Source organism: Ochotona princeps, chromosome 3, assembly GCF_030435755.1.
Source record: "Ochotona princeps isolate mOchPri1 chromosome 3, mOchPri1.hap1, whole genome shotgun sequence".
In the NCBI taxonomy this organism is placed as follows: Eukaryota; Metazoa; Chordata; class Mammalia; order Lagomorpha; family Ochotonidae; genus Ochotona; species Ochotona princeps.
This window is the reverse complement of record NC_080834.1, coordinates 22,641,772-22,660,634: the sequence shown is the minus strand read 5'-3', so window position 1 is coordinate 22,660,634 and position 18,863 is coordinate 22,641,772. Positions and strand designations below refer to the sequence as shown.

The 18,863-nt window shown below is 39.9% G+C and overlaps 1 protein-coding gene across 2 annotated transcripts in view; it reads left to right on the top strand.

The window, feature by feature from the left end:
• WDR49 (WD repeat domain 49) overlaps window positions 1–18,863 on the top strand; it is a 107,203-nt gene that overhangs the window by 47,230 nt on the left and 41,110 nt on the right. The window contains exons 8-10 of one of the 2 annotated variants that reach the window (XM_036494871.2): window positions 6,758–6,922; window positions 11,641–11,764; window positions 15,200–15,224. In XM_036494871.2, the coding sequence (XP_036350764.2) occupies window positions 6,758–6,922; window positions 11,641–11,764; window positions 15,200–15,224 (314 nt within the window). The remainder of the gene's footprint in view (window positions 1–6,757; window positions 6,923–11,640; window positions 11,765–15,199; window positions 15,225–18,863) is intronic. The other variant, XM_036494872.2, reaches the window with a different exon arrangement.

The following is an 18,863-nucleotide window of genomic DNA, read 5'->3' as shown; positions in this document are numbered from 1 at the left end:
GGACCCAATTACTTGAACTAAACTCTCAAGGTGTACATTAGGATGAGCGGGCGTCAGGAGCCAAAGCCAGGACTCCAACTCAGGCAAGTTGGTATGGCCTGCACTTATCGCTAGCCAGCATCTTCACTACGAAAAATACAAATGAGCCATCGCGACACCTGCTTTCTTACAGACTTCTTAGGATTTCTTAATTTTCATTTCAGCCATGTGTTATCCGATGGCAAATGCCAGGAAGACTCAAAAAGAGGAGGACCCTGAATTGTGGTTTTTTTTCTCTCATTTTGCTGCTGTCGGGAACATCAGTTGAAATAAGGAGATTGCTTATTGCATTGATTCTCTTCTTGGTGGTGAAAACAGCCGAGACAGACAGACAGACACACACACACACACACACGAGAGTGATGGCCCATCTACAGACTCATTGCCCAGACCTTCCCGAGGAAGGTGAGTGGATCTCTGGTTCAGCTATGCAAGGTTCAGCCTCCCAAAGTCCCAGGGACATCGCTAGCTGCCTTTACTTCTCCCCTCCCAGAGCACTGCTCACATTTCGGGTTGTCTCACAGTTAAACACTTACCTAGCTCTCCTTTTGTGTGTTTAGTGCCAGGAAACAATCCTTACCTTCTTTCTGGATGTTCCAACAGTGCCTGCAACTGTTCTGAGCACAGAGTGGACCTGCACTGCCTGTCCTTCCAGGCCACCCGGTGCCCCCATTACTGGGACGGCTCCTTCACTCTGTTGTTTTTGAGGACTTTCTGTTTGTCTGAATTTGATGATAACCTTCCCTTCTGTTGTCATTTCGACAGGTTTTCTACACTTCACAATTATTTCCTTGTATTTGAACTTCAGTGGAGTCGTAACATGACCCTGATGTAAAGGTGAATTGGCACACTTGTGTGACTTTTGTTCTTTCCCTTTAGTCCCCTGAGAAAACAGCACACAAAGCTTTTCAGGAGGAGCTGTATGTTTTATTTCACCTGGAAAGCATGTCCTCACAGCACGCCGACCAAGCTGGGACTGGATGAGGGCGTCCCTGGCATGCACCATTCTGAAGAAACAAAGTCACTTCAATCCCGGAGGCAGCGCTCATGAACTGTCTTGACACGAGTTCTTCAGTGAAGCTTTTCTTTTCTTTAAAGATTCATTTATTTTTATTGGAAAGTTAGATATACATAAAAGAGGAGAGACAGAAAGGAAGATTTTCCCTTTGCTGATTGACACCCTAGGTGGCTGCAATGGCCGGAGCTGAGCCAATCTGAAGCCAGGAGCCAGGAGCCTCCTCCAGATATTTAGCCGGTATTAGATACTTGGTATACAAATTGCCTCTCTTCCAGAATTTCTAAGAGGAGTTGACATGCTAATTTCAGAGACATGTTAGACAGAGTGCCAAGGCCAGTGTTCACCTGGGGTCCTTCAGCAGGATTCTGGAAGTCCTGTGTGAGGGTCCTATGTCCAATTTTGGAGTTTGGCTTTCTGTGTTTGAAGACTGAGCCTTCTCCACTTTATCCAGAGTAGTGCTGTTTCTTGGGCTCAATCCTTGAACCGCCACAGGAAAACAAATGTCAAATCATTGATTAAAACAGGAGTTGCTGATTCTGTTTCTGTGTGTTGAACACATTTTTAAAATTACGGTATTTGAGAATCTAAAAGCATGTAACTGTTAGTTCCCTTGGTAGTTATAAAATCTGAGGAAAGGGAAGAGGGCAGGCTACCTTAAAAGACAATATAGATGTTCAGCAATTAGATGACAGCAAAATCAATGGACTTCTCTTTCAAACAGAACTTCATGGACGCTGATGAAAACTCTCTTACTGCCTTACTGCTAGTCTTCAAGAACATCTCTGCTGTTAATGTTGCTTATCATCATTGATCAGTTAACATGGTAATTTCATTGATTGGCAGTGATTGCTGAGGCAGTAGCCCCGAGGCTGGGTACCACGGTCACTTGGCAGACAACGGAACTGTCGTCATGGTGTTGGAGGTAGCACCAGAACAAACAGCACACCTACTCACATACATCCGTCTATGTCATAAAACGTATTGGAAAGGAATAATACATTTGTATATTACAAAATCTAGAAATGTGTAAGGATATATGGTGAGAACATCTGCTTTTCCTTGGTCTCTACCCAGCTTCTTTCCCTGGAGGCCACCAGGTTTGCAGGCTCCAGGGTCACTTTTTGTAGCTATTCTATTACATAGAAGAGAGAGATCTTTTGTCCACAGGTTCATTCTTTAGATTGTTCAACAGCCAGGGCTAGAATACACCAGAGCTAGGAGCCAGGACTGTCCTCTGTGCTCCCCAAGTGCAAACTGGGCCCCAAACACTTAAGCCATCTTCTGCTGTGCCCAGGCCATTGGCATGGGCTGGATTGAAAGTCAAGAAGAATGTGAACTGGTGCCCGCACTGGGTGCCGGCAGTGTGGGTGGCGACTTTGTACGATGCTGGCCCCTGGGGTATTTCCCTTCACTGCTATGCCAAATGCCCACCACACTCATATTTCAGAATGATAGAGTCAGGCAGCTTTCCAAATCTTTTATACGCTTCAGGCGAGTTTATTTCTGTAAGCTTCCACTTTCTTATCTACAAAATAAGAATTATAGCACCTTCCTTGTACAATTTCTCTTAAGAAAAAAGGGTATTGCATAAAAAGATGCACAGAACAAAGCCGGGATTGACAGCTAAGTAAATATTACCTAAAAGGAGGAAAGCGATTTAAATATATATATATATATATATATATATATATATATATATATATATATATATATATACATATATATGTTCATTAAATATATATATATATATATGTTTATTTTGTGAGAGTTTCTAGAATGCTTTGGAGCTCTGTGCACTGGCCATAGAAGTCACGGCCAGGGCTTTCTCTCCCTTTCCTTGCTGCTTTCTGAAGGGGTCTGGAACACGCCACCTCAAGGCCTCTGCATTCCTGTTTCTTTTCGTGGCAGGCACCTGCCTGGCTCACCCCCATATCCCGGTCATGTCTTTCTTCACTTAATTTCTCAGGCAGGATTTTCCAGAGCCCAAAGTTTTGTACCCACCTTGAAATCTCTGTTTTTGTTTCAGGTGTGTGTGTGTGTGTTTTCTTCTCTTGTTTCCCCTCTCCCCTTATGTGATTGTATCTATTCTATGACCAACTGTAAGAGCATAACAGTTTCTTGGTTGCATCCCAGGACCTAGATCCAGGGCCATTTATTCCAGTGGTCTTCCATAACTTCGAGGAAAAATTGGAAAGTGCAAATTGCAGATTCATATAAGAAGAAAGATCTGATGGAGATCTGTGAATGGAGAGTGACTGTCTCAATGCACTGGACCCAGTGGTCTGCATGGACCCTATGTGGCATCAGCATTGTCCTCACCTCCCCACTGGGCTGGCATGCAACTTCTGCAGTTTTGACATAAAATGGAAATAAAGAAAGTAATCTGTTTTATATCATGGGATCATAAACAACACTGGGTTAAAAATACTCTTAGCTATAAACAACAAGTAAATCAAATACCCTCATCCCATGGCGGCCGGTGGCATCCACTCTGATAATTTTTGATTGCTGTTGTTGCTTAGGTCTAACACTCTGGGTGTTTAGAAAAGTCAGCTCTTATGCCTACTGCTGTTGGAATAACAAGAGACAAATACGCAACCCAGACACAGCCTCATGTCTCTTAAAACCGCTGATTTGCTGTGACAGCTTCAGATGAGAGACAAAAAGGCCACACGCATTCCTGAACAGTTATTAACCCATTAGAACAAGAATCTGTTCAGCAGTCACATTTTCCCTAAAACGCAGTCATTGGTCAGTGACAGTTCTGCTTCACGCACTGCCTGGACCCCTCCTCATCATCACCATTGGCTAAGATCTGGTCTGCAGGACACAGCGAAGAGTGAATTGCACATTGGCAGGGACCTGGCATCATCAAAACATGGCTCATAAAGGTGACCCTTATGGTAATTCCTGGGTTCTAGTTCTGATTGAAGCAAAACAAAACAAGTTTGCTAAAAATAGTCTCGGTTGCCGTGGTCAGAACACTTTCCTCCTCTGCAAGTGGTATTACAAGTAGCTCTTTCTCATTGAACTCTGCCCATCCTTATCCCGCAGGCCTTTCTCTGGTTAACACTGGTTGGAGGGTGATGACAGAGAAAGTATCTATTCATGGCTTCCCCAGGGACTGTAAGGCAGCTTGCCATAAAAAATCAGATGGACTCTAGGCTGTTGCCACTGTTGGTCTAGCCTTCCCGAGACATTGTTCAGTGCGCAGAGAAAGGGGATGAAAAGTAGCGAGCGGTGTGTTGGGGCACGGCCAGACAGCTGGGGGAGAACATGCAAGCTGGGACTGTTAGTGATTTCATGGTGTGTGTCTGTGTTAGACACAAGGCAGGCGCTGTGTGAGGCCCTTTGTAACGTGGGTGACACCGGTCTTTGAACAAGTAAGCAAGCCTTTCCTTTGAACACGGCCTTCATTTTATTTCTGTCTTCTTGATTGCTGTTAGGGAAATCTTTTAGTGTTGAAAGGCCTAGTTCATGATAGTTGCATAGTCAATGCTTTTTTAATTGAAAAATAAAATCATAGTTTTTAACCATTTTTTAAGAGACACTATCAACATTTTAAAACATGCTTGGAAAATTATGCATTTTCATGGTTCTGTTTCTTAATGAATAACACCAAATTGCCAAGCAATTATGTTAGAAATTCACAGGTATAATTAGGAAATTCAAAGAATATCTGGAATTTATTTTCTAGAACTATATTATTTACATTCTCTGTCACGGTTGGAAGAATGCAAGATTATTATTTTTCTTAAATTGATTTTAATAATTTGAATCTGAAAATCAGTAATGATCTAGACAAATAAAGCAGCAGAGTAACATTAGCTGACTCTTGAGGCTTGTTTAGGGCTTTACCCCACACTGTGCTAAGCGCTGTACAACTGCCGGCTGATGGAGAGATCTCATAATAGTGGGGTAAGGCCGTTAGGATGATTACCTCTGGCTCACAGATGAAGAAATTGATGCTTAGAGTAGCTAAGCACTGACTTCAGGGACCAAGGCCAGGAACTGGTCGGTAAAGAGCATGCCCTTCAACCCAGATGTACTGCTGCCCACGTCTCTCCACCGTCACGTGTGCCGCACCAACAAAACGACACACACACAGTCATATTTGAAGTATGACATCACTTTAATTAAAAGCTTCAGGTCACTTGTCTTAGAAATTGTATCATAGCTTAACCATAATAATAAAATATTGATTTCACTGAGAGAAAATGTGTAGCATAAATATAGTTTTGTATTATCTATGAAATTGTCTCACCAGAACCGCTAATTCAGGATAAAAAAGGAGTTCCCATAGCTTACATGCTTGCAAGTAGTTCTGTCTGAGACATAAATATTACTAGGGAATAACTTTCTCAATCTTTTTCCTTTTTACCTTGAAACCACTGTGTCAGATGGGAATAATCTACCGGGATTATTACAGCAACCTCCATCTGGTTTTCCCTAAGCCTATTTGTCCTCCACACTGGTGCTGAGATGTGCCTTTAAAAACCAACCGCATTAGCAACGAGATCAGAAGTGGAATAGCCAGGTCTCGAACCAGCATCTCTACATCATGTTGGCATGACAAGCAATCGCTTACTCTACTGCACTACAATGCTAGCTCTTCAGGTTGTTTTAATGTGTAGGTATAGGTCACAGGCTCTTGGACAGCAGAGGTTGCTTGGTGTGCCATTCCAGAGCCTGGCACAGAGTCAGTATTCAATGTGGCTGTAGAGTAGATGAGTGAATGACTGTACGCGCATGTCACAGTCAGTTGAGGATGTTTGATGTCAACCTGTTACGTTATGAAAATATTGCACTCAAATTCAACACATTCCTATAGAAAATTTACAGTTATGCAATGAAGGTCAGTTCTTACATAGAAAATGAAATGTTTGAAGGTTACCTATTACATGGAAAATAATACTTCATTCAAGTTCCAATCTATACATATATTGTCTATTATTTCTCTCCCATTGTTTTGGTCTCAGAAGTGATAATAACCAGGTGCTTTAGATTTATAAATTCCTTAAAGGACTCCTAGTCATTTAAAGCTGAAATCAGCATTCTACTTGCTGGTATAAAATGTCCCATTTTCAGACTGTGGTATGTAATTCTATCCCTTCTGGCATCTGTTTTGTTGCCTTTCCTTGAAGTGATTTGTAGAGTTATATTTAAACTGTGTTCTTTGTCTTTAGAGACCCATGAATAATTATGTTAAGCTGTAAAATTATGCGTAGTACCTTGAGAAAAGGGAAAGTAAGAGACTAATGGCTTTAAAAGCAATGACTTTGGTAATTTGTTGAAATTAACTTTTTCTCATAATGGCTGCAGTGCTCCTTTCTGAGTGCTAAATGGAAGCTTCTTCAAGTAGTGTCAGTGCAATGTGATAGGAAAATCAGCTTTCTTATCTAAATGTGAAAGATTTATATGTTTGCTGGCAGTAGGACTCGATTTCAGGATCGCGTCTGGATGCTAAGCTGAATAGTGGGGAAGGCAAGCAAATTCCGTCTTTTCTGATAAACAGGACCGTGGCTTAGGCATTGGAATGGTTTTGGCTTAACAAAAGGGAACAAAACACACTGTAAAAGTGTCACTAACTACTGGGGGAAGCTGGGTAACAGAGAGGCACAGGTGAGATATTTTTGTTAAAATAAAAATAGCTGCTCCCAAGACCGTGTTTCATGTCTCTCCAATCTCGTTTTCTCTTAGGTAATCAGCTCTGATGCGGGGTCCACCGTTTCCTTTTGGATGATAGACACTGGGCAGAAAATCAAACAGTTTACCAGTTGCCATGGCAATGCAGAAATCAGCTCTATGGCCCTTGATGCAAATGAGACCCGGCTTTTGACTGGCAGCACAGATGGCACTATAAAGGTGAGAACACAGTAACGCTTTTCCCGTCCAGACATGTGGAGGCTGAAAGCCTGTGTGCGGTGTCACAGCCAGAGAGGCCCATGTTTTTGCCTTTTTGGCCTTACGGGATGCAGATGAGACGAGATAGGGCCTAAATAACTTCAACTATCCCCTAACAAAGCTGCCAGGAAAGTAAAGCTCTACGGAAAACGAATACATGATTTTTCTGAATAAATTATTTAGGACAAAAGCACAACTTGGCTGACTTATTTTAGAAAGCCTTTTCCATGTGCTGAATAGGGGAGTACTTCAGGGACCAGGAGGCCTGAGTATTTTTCATGTGCTTCAGCTAATGTCTCTAGTTTTCTTTTTCCTAAATTTATGACATGAGACAGCGGGACAACTTACAGAAACTAAAAATGGCTTAGGTGCATTTTTTTTCAGACAATGAGTGCTTAAAAGCAAGTTTCTTTGATAGTTGGCATTTTTGTTTTGTGAACTCATGTGAGGGAAGAATAATGGTGGCAGGACCAACCACAGCCTTATTTGTTCTTCATGCTAGGCTAGCACTGCTTCTTGCTCCCAGTTTCTTATTTTGAACTGTAATTCATTTCTTCTGGTTGGAGAGTGATTGCATTGTCAAGTAGAGCCTGATACTTGTCTATCACTGTCCTACCAGTGACTCTTTCCTGCCGACACCCAGCCGTCATGAACATCTCTGTCTGGGGAGATGGCAGGAGACACTTTGAGGCAGCACAGGTGGTTTCTTGAGTGTGTTCTGGATGGTTCTCTAGCCTATTCACTGGCATCAGAAAGGTATCTCACTGTCTTCCATGAAGGGGTACATGCTGTGTTCTGGACAGGATCACAGTGGAACCCTCCTGAGGTAGTTAGTTAGAGCACTATGGGAGTTCAGAGGGATTCCCAGTGGACGCCCATCAGGCTGTAACAGCTGCCAGAGTGAGATGAGGTCAGAATTCTCCAATCAGCAGAGTTTGGCCTCTGTTAACAGAGTGAGTTATGGACTGTCAACTTTGGGTTAAATAAACTGGTTTAGAGGAGAGCTGGCTAGATGGGTGGAGATTCCACAACGATCCCAAATCCCAGTAGTACAGATGAAATAAAAAGAAAACTGGCCTGGAGTATTTCACACTGATTTAGGCAAATTGAGGAAGTCTGTCTCAGGCAGGGCTCCCAGAGTAAGAGACTGAGTTGAGCAACACAGCCTCGATCAAGGGCCACTTAGCTCTTTCTTGGAAAGTGACCACTTACAGAGTTTGGGCTAAGGCAGACTTCCAGATATTGCCAAAATGGTCCCAACTCGGTGACTTGGCAGGACCTTCAGGTCTACTGGAGCACATAGCTTCAGTAAGACATTAGCTGTACACATGAAAGATATTCAGGCCTGCTATTCCCCAAACCAGCCGCCATCAAAAGTCAGGTCTGCCAGAGGTGCAAGTTCCCCTGTTAAAGGGGTATTTAGGGGAGAACAGTGACATGGGTGACAGGCACTGCCATTATATCTTGGAAGTTGTGTGGGCTTAATAGTGAATCACCACTCTTAAAGGTACATTTATCTTCGTCACAGCAGCACAACACAAACCCGCAAACCGGCCAGCTCTGTGCAAGACGTAAGTCAGGGCTCAGCTGCTCTGACTTTGTTCTGTTGGAAACAAGAATGACTGATATTTTCCAACATCATTTGTAATTCTGCATCCAAAATAAGTACCTATGTAACCAAAGACTTAAAAATTATTGCTCTATTTATCATGGTTATGAGTATTCTGCTTTCAGATTAATATTTTAAACAATTAATATGCATACCATAAAATTACAAAATAAAAAGAGAGAAATACAGTGAGAAGGAAATCTCTTTCTCGTCCCCGTTCCTGGCCCCGCGTCTGAGACTGTCCGTAGTGCTGCTTTCTTGTGCGCCATTCCAGCCTATCAATGTGGTTTATTTCTTACTGGCCATCCACTCTATGCTCTGTTCTATATATTGCATTTTTATGCCTTGGGCATTGCTTCATATGAATATATAAAATAAAATAATAAGACCAAAGTTACTTAACTTTATTGTACCTTGCCATGATCCACATTACTGTAAGCACCTTACACACACACACACACACACACACACTTAGGCACACTTGCACACACATACACACACATTTACCACTTATGAGGTTAGAGGTTGGTACTTTAAAAATATGTTCATTTAGTTTATTCAAGAAGCAGGAAGATGGGGAGGGATGGAGAGAGAGACAGAAAGGTAGAAAAAAAAGAGACACACACAGAGAGAAAGCATCCATCCAATGGTTCATTCTGCAAATGTCCGCACCCCCTGGAGGCGACCAGACTGACTCAGGGGCTGGGGATTGAACACAAGTCTCTTACGTGGTGGCAAGGAGCCCAGTACGTGTGTCATCCTCCACTGTCTGTCAGGGCATACCCGAGCAGGAATCTGCAACTTGGAACAGAGTGGGGGTTTGAACTCAAACACTTGGATGTGGGATGAATGACAAGTGAGGCTTTTATTTTTAAGATTTATTGATTTGAACATCAGAGTTAGCGAGAGAGAGAGAGTGAGGAAGAAAAACACCCAGTAAGAGAGTGAGAGAGAGAGAGAGAGAGAGAGAGAGAGAGAGAGAGAGGTGGGGAGAGAGAATGAAAGAGAGAGAGAGTGAGAGAGAATGAAAGAGAGAGAGAGGGAGAGAGAATGAGAGAGAGAGAAAGGGAGAAAGAGAGAATGAAAGAGAGAGAGAGAGAGAGAGAGAGAGAGAGAAAGAGAGAGAGAGAGAGAAACAAGGGTCCTCATGGGATGCTGATATTACAAGCACAGGCTCTACCCACCAAACCACAGCACAGGTTCCTGGCAAGTGCATATTTATGCATAAGCCAAATACGCTCTCCCAAATTGGTACTTGCAATATCTTGTTTCTGCAGATGAGGAAATTGAATCCTAAAGATGTAAAGCAATTGACTCAAGGTTTCATACTTGTTTGAACTTGGAAATTGTCTAGAAGCTTGAAAATAATTCATTTTTAAATGTCTACAATATGTGCTACTGCATGGATATTACTATTATTGTGCTCAATTCTTTACTAATGAGAAATTAGGGTTGTGCAAATTTATAACATTTGCAGACAATGCATATAAATTTAAATTTTTTATTTTAAATTCTTCATTTTATGACACAGTTTAATAGGCATTGGGGCTTCCCCTTGCGTACATAATTTTAATCACATAAGTGTTTTTGTAGGATGATTTTCTAGATGCCAATTTTCTGCAGTAAAAAGTATGTGCATTTCACTTTTGGTGTAGTGCCAACTTGGCCTTTCTACGCAATGTGTGAACAATATTTCACAGAAGCGGGTAGGGTTAACTGATAGCAATCCTCTGACACATTCTCTTCAAGTGAAATCTTCATGCCCCCATGCGTTTCCCGCTGCCTGAGTAATTCAGAACTCCCGTGTCCGTTTCAGGTCTAGGTTTGCATCCACCGCCGACAGGAGGTTTTATTAGCACGTTATGGGAAACCTCATTCATGAAAACTGTGCCACATGCTTTATGAGATTCTCAAGCATTTGTGTATCTCTCAGCATAAGATTCTTATGTCATGAATAGAGGAACCCATGAATAGCGAAGGAAATCAGTGTTTCAAAGTGCCTTATTGTGTGGTTCTTTGTGATGTTACCTCTTCTCTCCTAAGCACACAATTTCCCATGCTCCCCAGGGAAAGCTACAGATTTACTGTGATCTTCACCAAATTAGCAGTGACATTGCTTATAGAAATAGAAAATTAGATATGCATGAAAAAACAGATTGTTTCACATTACATAAGCAACCTTGATAAAAAGAACAAAGCTGAAGGCGTCACAACAGCAGCTTTAAAAACATACCACGAAGTAGCATGGCACTGGCATAAAAACTTACAAATAAATGACCAGAGAATCCACAAAGAAGCCGAGCATTTATAGAAAACTGATTTTTTGGTGAAGGCACTATGAGACATAGCCTGTTTGAAAATGGTAGCAGAGACACCAGATGTCTATATGCGAAAGAATGCAACCAGATCTCTGTATTCCAAAGTCAACTGAAAATAGACCAAAAGATGCACACGCAGCTCTCAAAACTGTGAAACTACTAAAGAAAGCGTAAGAAAAACTCTTGATTAATCTGGCCTGAGAAAGTGTTTTTTAGATGCAACTCTTGAAAAACCAAAACCAAAAAATGATGACTGGGACTGTAAGCAATGGGCTGGTGTCTACACAGCCAAGGAAACAGTCACAGAGCCAGGAGGTCGAGGGCTCGGGAGCCTCCAAGGAGGAGCATGTACATGGGTACTTTTACAGGTTCGTGGAAAAATAGAATTTAAAGCAAGAAATTTTGGTGAAAAACTATGAAATTCATACACATAACAGTCCTCAAAAGATTCATGGAAAAAGAGTTGTTTGAAAAAGCTGTGTATGGACTTGAAGCTTTCGGCAGAAAGAGGAACTTCTTTTTGCATTTCATTTCCCACGAAGCTTTTGAAATACCCTTAAAATGTATTTCATGATGTCAGAAGAGTAATACATGTGGCGGTCGAATTCAAATTGCCAGAGGAGTTCTTTCATTTTATGTCCCGAGGGAATCTATCTATCCCAGATCAGACTGTAAATATGGGTGATTACAATAGGCCTATTTTATCTTGCTCATTCTTAATCTCAATGGTGGTTTTAACTCTTTTCTCCAAGGTGTGGGACTTCAGTGGGTTTTGCCATCACACACTCATTGTTGGGCAAGATGGAGCTGTGGAGATTTTGCAGATCCTTGTTCTAAAGAAGACAATACTGGTTACAGGCTGGCAGAGGTATGGATGCTTTATGTAAAATGTACAAAGCTACAAAGAATATTTCACATTAGAATTATAATAAAAATCTAAAAGAAAAAAGAGTATAGAAATGTTGACTGGCTCTAAATCATTAGCTTGTTGATGACCTTGGAGAGTGAAACTCTAGTTGGAATTGACTGAATGCTTAGTGAATAAAACATTGTAAGATCATGTAGATGAGTGGTTTTGAGAAACGCCATAGGACTTTTTCCCGGCTTTGGGAATTAGACCCTTTGGCTTTCACCATTCAATATGGAGATTTACTACAACTTTCTGAATTCCAAGAGTCCCAAAATTTATAGTCCATGCATTTTTAAAGAGTAAATTACATTCCTCCAACTATAAAGGAATCTGATTCTGTCTTCTCTTCTACTTATTTTCAACTGCAGTCCGAGAATGAAAGAGTACATTGATTGCTGTGTTAGTGCCTCCTTGGCAACAGTGCAGCAAAGTCCTCTCACAGCCCACTTACTCTTGAGGAGCAATTCTTCCCCTTTGATATAAACAAAATGAGTTTTATTTCTTTTTTTTTTCCTGGGAGAACTAAGGGATCATAAACAGGACTTTTTCTGCAGCATTTTAAGCACTAGGAAAATTAAAGTGTGATATGTTTTGAAAATATGTTGGTCATAAATTCAACAGTTCACAAAATATTGCTGTAATAGTAATTTGCTTAAAGTAATTTACTATAGAATTATGATCTTAATGACTTCAAGCTGGAAGTAAATCAGTTTCTGTATCTGAAACGCCAATAGCACGTCTTTGGGGATTTTTGTCTATCACAGCAAATCTTTTTCTTCCAATGCAAAAGTGTACATATAGACTAGGAAGCAATGCCACACATAGCTACATTTTCAAGGGTTATTTGATATCACAGAAAACGTTATTCTACTGGATATTGAGAAATAATTCAATTTTGCTTAACATTGAAAGAGAAGACTTCTCTTGGAAACAGGCATGATCCATCATCAACACAGAGTGTATGGTCTAATGATCTCTGTAATTAGAGCAACAAAATGAATATGTTTAATTCTCTAATATCGTGGCAGCACAGATATATGAATCAGTTGATTCAATTTAAATTCTTAACACAATGAAAAAGAATAGATAGTGTAAGCCAAAAGCATTGTCTTATTTGCTTTAAAAAAAACTATCATCAGAAATGTGCATCAATTATGAGCTTTTTCAGTTAGCTTACAGAGGAAAATAAAAGGACCATATTATAAAATCGCCTATGAGTGTTCTCTGTTGGTGAGTGCTGCTTTCCGCAATCTTGGGGAAGAAGCTTTGGGGAAATCTCAGTAGGAATAGGAAAAGATGTCACTCCCCCCATTTCCTTTCCCTCTTCCTAACATTGTCAGGATTTGCATTTCTCAGTCAGAATTGAAACTTGAGTAATTGCTTTCTCAGTTACATTACATTTTACTTTTACATTGGTCGATTCAAGAATTGTAAATTCTAAATCAAAGGCTTTATGTTAGAATGAATTCAAGGAAGGATTCTTTTTACCAAGAGGCATTTAATAAAAGTGGCAAGAGGACGGAAGACTGGTGACAGCTGGCAAAGGATGGACTATTAAAGCAACCCCTTAATAGTTTAGTGATTAGAAAAGAAATAGCTGGAAGAATGACAGTCAGCTTATAAGCTTTCTTTGAATCCAAGGAAATCTCGTCAGGTTAAGCTGTGGTTTTGACTTCAGGCTTTGTCTAAATACAGAGATTGCTTTGATCATTTCAACATATAAAATACAAGTAGAGATTACAGTTATTGAGTGAGGCATGCCACCTGATTTACGTTATTTATGGTGCCTGTAGCATTGGTCATTTTATACACACAGTTCTAATTTAACTCCTAGCCTCATATTGGAAGGTAAGCAGTATTTTATAGATACTTAAAAATCTCTGTATTCAGCTCTTACCTCCGAGCTCACTTATCCATTTGATTACTGGAGATGTCGAACTGCAGTTCCAAATTCAGCAAGTTCTGATCTGAATTCTTCATACATTCCTCTCCTACAAACCTGTTTCCTAAGTTTGCAGTTTCTGTTACTAGCCAGAGAGCGAGGCACCTGGTTCTCCTTCATATTCAACTTCCTCTACCCCGTACTTACAGTCTTTACTTTAATTTTCTTTATTGTTGTGTATGTCTCTGACTCTATGATGTAGCAGCTTGCCAATCAGTGTCCAGACAGTGCTTTCCACCCCATCCTTCTACTCTGTCCTGTTATCTGGATAACTTTTTCCAAACTTGTATCCTTTGACTAGGATTTATTCCTACGTTCGCGCTCAATCTGATATCTTCCCCACCAGGACATTGATTTTCACTCCCAGGTGGAAATGTGCCTCTCTTTTGCCTTTGCATTTTCTAGCTTCTTATACTTTATTTAACTTAGAAAAGTGACTATATACATATGACTACATACATGTATACATGACTACATATATGTATATATAAATGTGTGTGTGTATACTAGGGCAGGCATTGCGGCTGAGTGGGTTGAGTTACCAACTGGGGGCGGGGTAAGCAGCGAGACAGTTCAAGGCTAAATCCTCACCTTACAAGTGCCGGAATCACACGCTGGTTCATGTCCCAACTGCTTCACTTCCCATCTAGCTCCCTACTTGTCTCTAGGAAAGCAGTAGAGCATGGTCCAAAGCCTTTGGACCCTGCACCTGCATGGGAGACCCAGAAGAAGCTCCTGGCTCTTAATCCATATTGGCTCAGCTCTGGTCATTGTGGCCATTTGAGGAGTGAAACCGTGGATGGAAGATTTTTCTGTCTCCCCTTCTTCCTGTAAATCTTCCTTTCCAGTAAATATAAATAACCTTTTTTTTTTTAAAGTTACAAGCTTGAATGTTTTCATGTAATATTACAATGCCAATTCTAGTATTCAGTCCCCCTTCCTGTTAGTGCACGCTGGAGGCAGGTGATGGTTCGGCTGCTTGCGGGAGATCCAGCTGGAGTTCTGGGTCCCTGACGTTTAGGGAGCGAGCCAGTGGATGGAAGATCTCTCTCTGCCCTTCAAGTAGATGAAAATAAATAAACATTCAAAAGGCCCTGGTGCTTATTAGATGTTAAAATATATTTATTTGGTGGTTAATTTGTGCTTGCTGATTATATATGGACATTGAGTATTGATGAGATTTATGGTTCACATTCATGCTCTTGATAACATAGCAGTGTATTTATTAAAATCAATTCTATTTTCACAATGAACTAAAGGCTGAGGATGATCAACCCTTTTTACAAAGCAGGAAACAGACATGAAGAGTATGGGTAGTCTCACCAAGAGTACAAGCATACTAGGACACTGAGCTAGAATTGTAGGCTGGCAGCTCTGCTTTTTATGCTGCTCCTGAATGGGCTGCTCACAGCTGCTTGCATAAAATCACAGAAAAACGCTGTGTTTCTAGAAATAAAAGTTGCTTCATTAAAGCGAATAAAGCAGTTGTACATATGAAGAAACACACGAAAGACAACTACTAGCAACTTGACAATACCTCAAAGCTTTACCTTCCTGTGTCTGCTACTCCGTGGCGCCCTCTCCTTCAACCATTATTGTAAAGCTGAGCATATTTGGAAACCCATGAGTTGGGAATAATGGTAAACTGAATAAAAGGGACTATGATTCCTGTTAAATGTTTTGTCTTTTATTTGTAGAGTCAACATAAGCAGGGCAAATTATGGTAAATATCAGTCATTGTAAAACAGCCTTAACAAAATGCATTAGAAAACCATGTTGATTCCTTAAAAACATAGTCTTTCATACCCAGTGAAATGTCCTGTTAGGAATAACATCTCAGGGCTCAGATTTCTGCTATCCCCTATCAAAAGTGCAAGTCCCAGTTCTGATTCAGATCTAATTTCCTGTTGCTATGCACCTTGGGGGGTTGGTAATGACAGTTCAAGAACTTGAACAGCAGACACCCAGAGTCAGTCCCAGACTTCAAGCCCTGACCTGGCCAGCCTGGTTGCTGCAGCCGACTGGAGAGTGTACCAGGGGATGGAGCAGCTTTTTTCTCCACATATATCTCTGTCTGGCTGGCTCTCTTCTTCAAGACTTTGAAATAAAATTGAAGAAATTTAAGAGAAGTTCCAAAATCAGTACTATATGGGTACTCTATTAAGTAAAAAAATACAGAAGAACAAATTGGTGAAATGACATAGAGTTGATTCAGAAATGATCAGTTAAATCCTCGATTAAATTTACATTGATACAATTAAATTAATAGATGATAAATAAATTTTGCATCTGATCAAAGTAGGCATGCACTATGTATATAATCCTGATAAAGTCAAATACATATTCATAATGTTTTATCCAAGGTTTTAACCTGCTTGAAAATTCTGTGAACCTATACTTAACTCGAAATAAAATAGACTATGAGTCTTCCAAATTTATTTCTCTCCTTTATGTAATGGAGAAATATTTGTGTTTGCTCCCAACTTTATCAAGAAATAATGGACAAAAATCATGAATACAAAGTAGTGTTTTAATATTTGTGAGCTCAGTAAATCAAGTTAATTAGCATATACATCACCTTCCTTTAATGATAAATCTTTACCTGTGAAGATGTTGTCTCCTTAAGATATTCATATATATTTCTTAGCATTAAAACAACACAATTGATGCATGTTGATATAATTCTGTTTTTGAAAGTATTTTTCATTGGAATAAGATGAAGAACTTAAATTTTCCCTAAGCATAATATTGTTCTTATGATAAGTATGATAATGAACACTTAATAATTGCTTTACTGATGAACTGTAATTCTGTCTGACTCAGTTGATTTCTATTATTTTCTTTTTAATTTTATTTGTAGGGCAGAGAGACTTAGAGACATCAAATTCACTGACTTATTCCTCAGATGCCACAGCAACCAGAGTTAGTCCAGGCAAAGCCAGGAGCATGGAATTCCAGTACTTGAGTCCTCACCAGTGTACTTTAGCAGGAAATTGAATTGCAACTGGAGCCAGGTTCTTGGAACAAGGCACTTAAAAGATGCAGATATACCTTCCAGCATCCTAACTGCTGTGCCAAACACCTGCCCTAGTTTCTGTTATTAAGATCAACATATGGACTACCATGTGAGCCAGCTGTTCCAGTCCTGGGTACTTAACCAAGGAATAAGAAACTCAGCTGTTTCTTATGCATCAATGTTCACAATATTCCAGAAATGAAAGCAGTGAAAGTGTCCCTCAGCTGGTGAACCGATAAAGAACATGTGGTACAGGTATAAAATGGGATATTACTGAGCGACAAAAAGATGGAAGCTTGTCATTTGAAACAACAGTTATGAAACTGGAGGTCATTATGTCAGGTGAAATAAACCAAGCATAGAAAGATGAACATAACAGAATCTCACTGAGATTGTGAGAAGTCTTTTTTAAAAAGTTGATCTCATTGGTGTAAAAAGTATAGTTGAGTAGGGCCAACGTGGCAACATAACAGACCAAGTCTTAGTTTGCAGCACTGACATTCCATATGGGTGAAGGTTCAAGTCCAAGTTGCTCCACTGCTGATTCAGCTCCCTCTAACGGCCTGGAAAAGCAGGAGAGAGTGGTGCAGTCCTTGGTCCCCTGCACCTGTGTGGGAGACCCGGAAGAAGCTCCTGGCTCTGGGCTTTGGCCTTGCTCAGCAGGGCTTTTACAGCCATTTGGGCAGTGAACCAGTAGATGGAAGATCTTTTTTCTGTTTCTCCCTCTCCTTTTCTCTGCCTTTTATATAAATTAAATAAATATATTTTTTAAAATAAGTATTATGACAAAAAAGCCTATAAGGTTGGTTTTCTGAATGATTTATTATGAATAATTGACACTGCTTGAAGCAATAGCCTTTATCCTGAGTGAAAATTACATGTATATAGTTGTCATGAAATATGTATAATTTTATATGTCCGATAAACTTTTTAAAATAAAAATTTGTAAAACAAAGCAGAAGTAATCAGAACATGAGTTTGCAAGTTTTGATTACACAATAATTACAAAAAAGTGTTTAAACTTACAAATAATTCCTAAAACTTTTTTTTGACATTTCAGTGTCCAAATTTGATTTCACATCTTTTAGAAAGTTGGAAGAAATAATCAAATTAAGGACTTAGATGACACTCATGCTCTTCCTTTGGGATACACTGTTTAAATTGTGGGTTAGAGCTGTGATCATCATTCCTGTGAGATGACAGAATGACTCAGTCACAAAATTCGCAAGATTTTAAATGTGAGAAAAAGGATGAAACTAGTAAACTTCCTCATTGCCAAAAGGAATAGACCTCTCAAGCTCTGAAAAGTGGCCTTAAAATGGGTTTATTCTGAACTTTAACTCCTGGCAAAAGAACCAAGCTAAAAAAAAAGTCACGTTTGAAAAGGAAAAAGCCAGAGCTTCCGTGCAGATTGTTAAGGTGTTTCAAGGACAACTGTCATTTCAAATGAAGATTTCACGTAAAGGCTTAAGGGACAGGTGTCAGTTAATGAGCTTCTCAGCACTGACATGCAAGGCCAAATATGAGAAGGGCTCGTTTCATGCCCTTTATGAAAAGCATGTTGTGCCTTTGGTGATGTTTCCTGAATCTATAGGAAGGATATTTGACATTGAGATTTAGATAATACAAAACATGTAGGCTTGAACTTTGCCCCCTCCCACACTCTCCATGCCCAAAGAATAATCCCTTCAAACTGAAAGTATACACATGTTCAGACTTCATCTTATTTATATGATCTTGTTTTTATGCCTCATTAATACTATTGAATTATATTATTACCTTTTATTAACAAAGGATATTTATACAACATTGAGCAAATTTTTCTTAATTGCTTATTTTGTTTTTGGTAGAAATTTAAAGGATAAAGAGCCAAAAGAATATTGTTTGGTTTGGACAAGAACATGTGTTTCACTTAGTTCCTTACTACCCTTAAAGGTTAGAAATACTTGCTGAAAGGAAAACATTACCTTGAATTCTTGTATCACTTGAATCCAGGCCAATTTTACCTATCAACAGTATTCCAACTATCTTTACGTCCACAGAGAACTGTTTTTTTCCCCGGCTCTGAAAGGAAAATCAAAAAATTTTTTAAAAGATGTGCTTTATT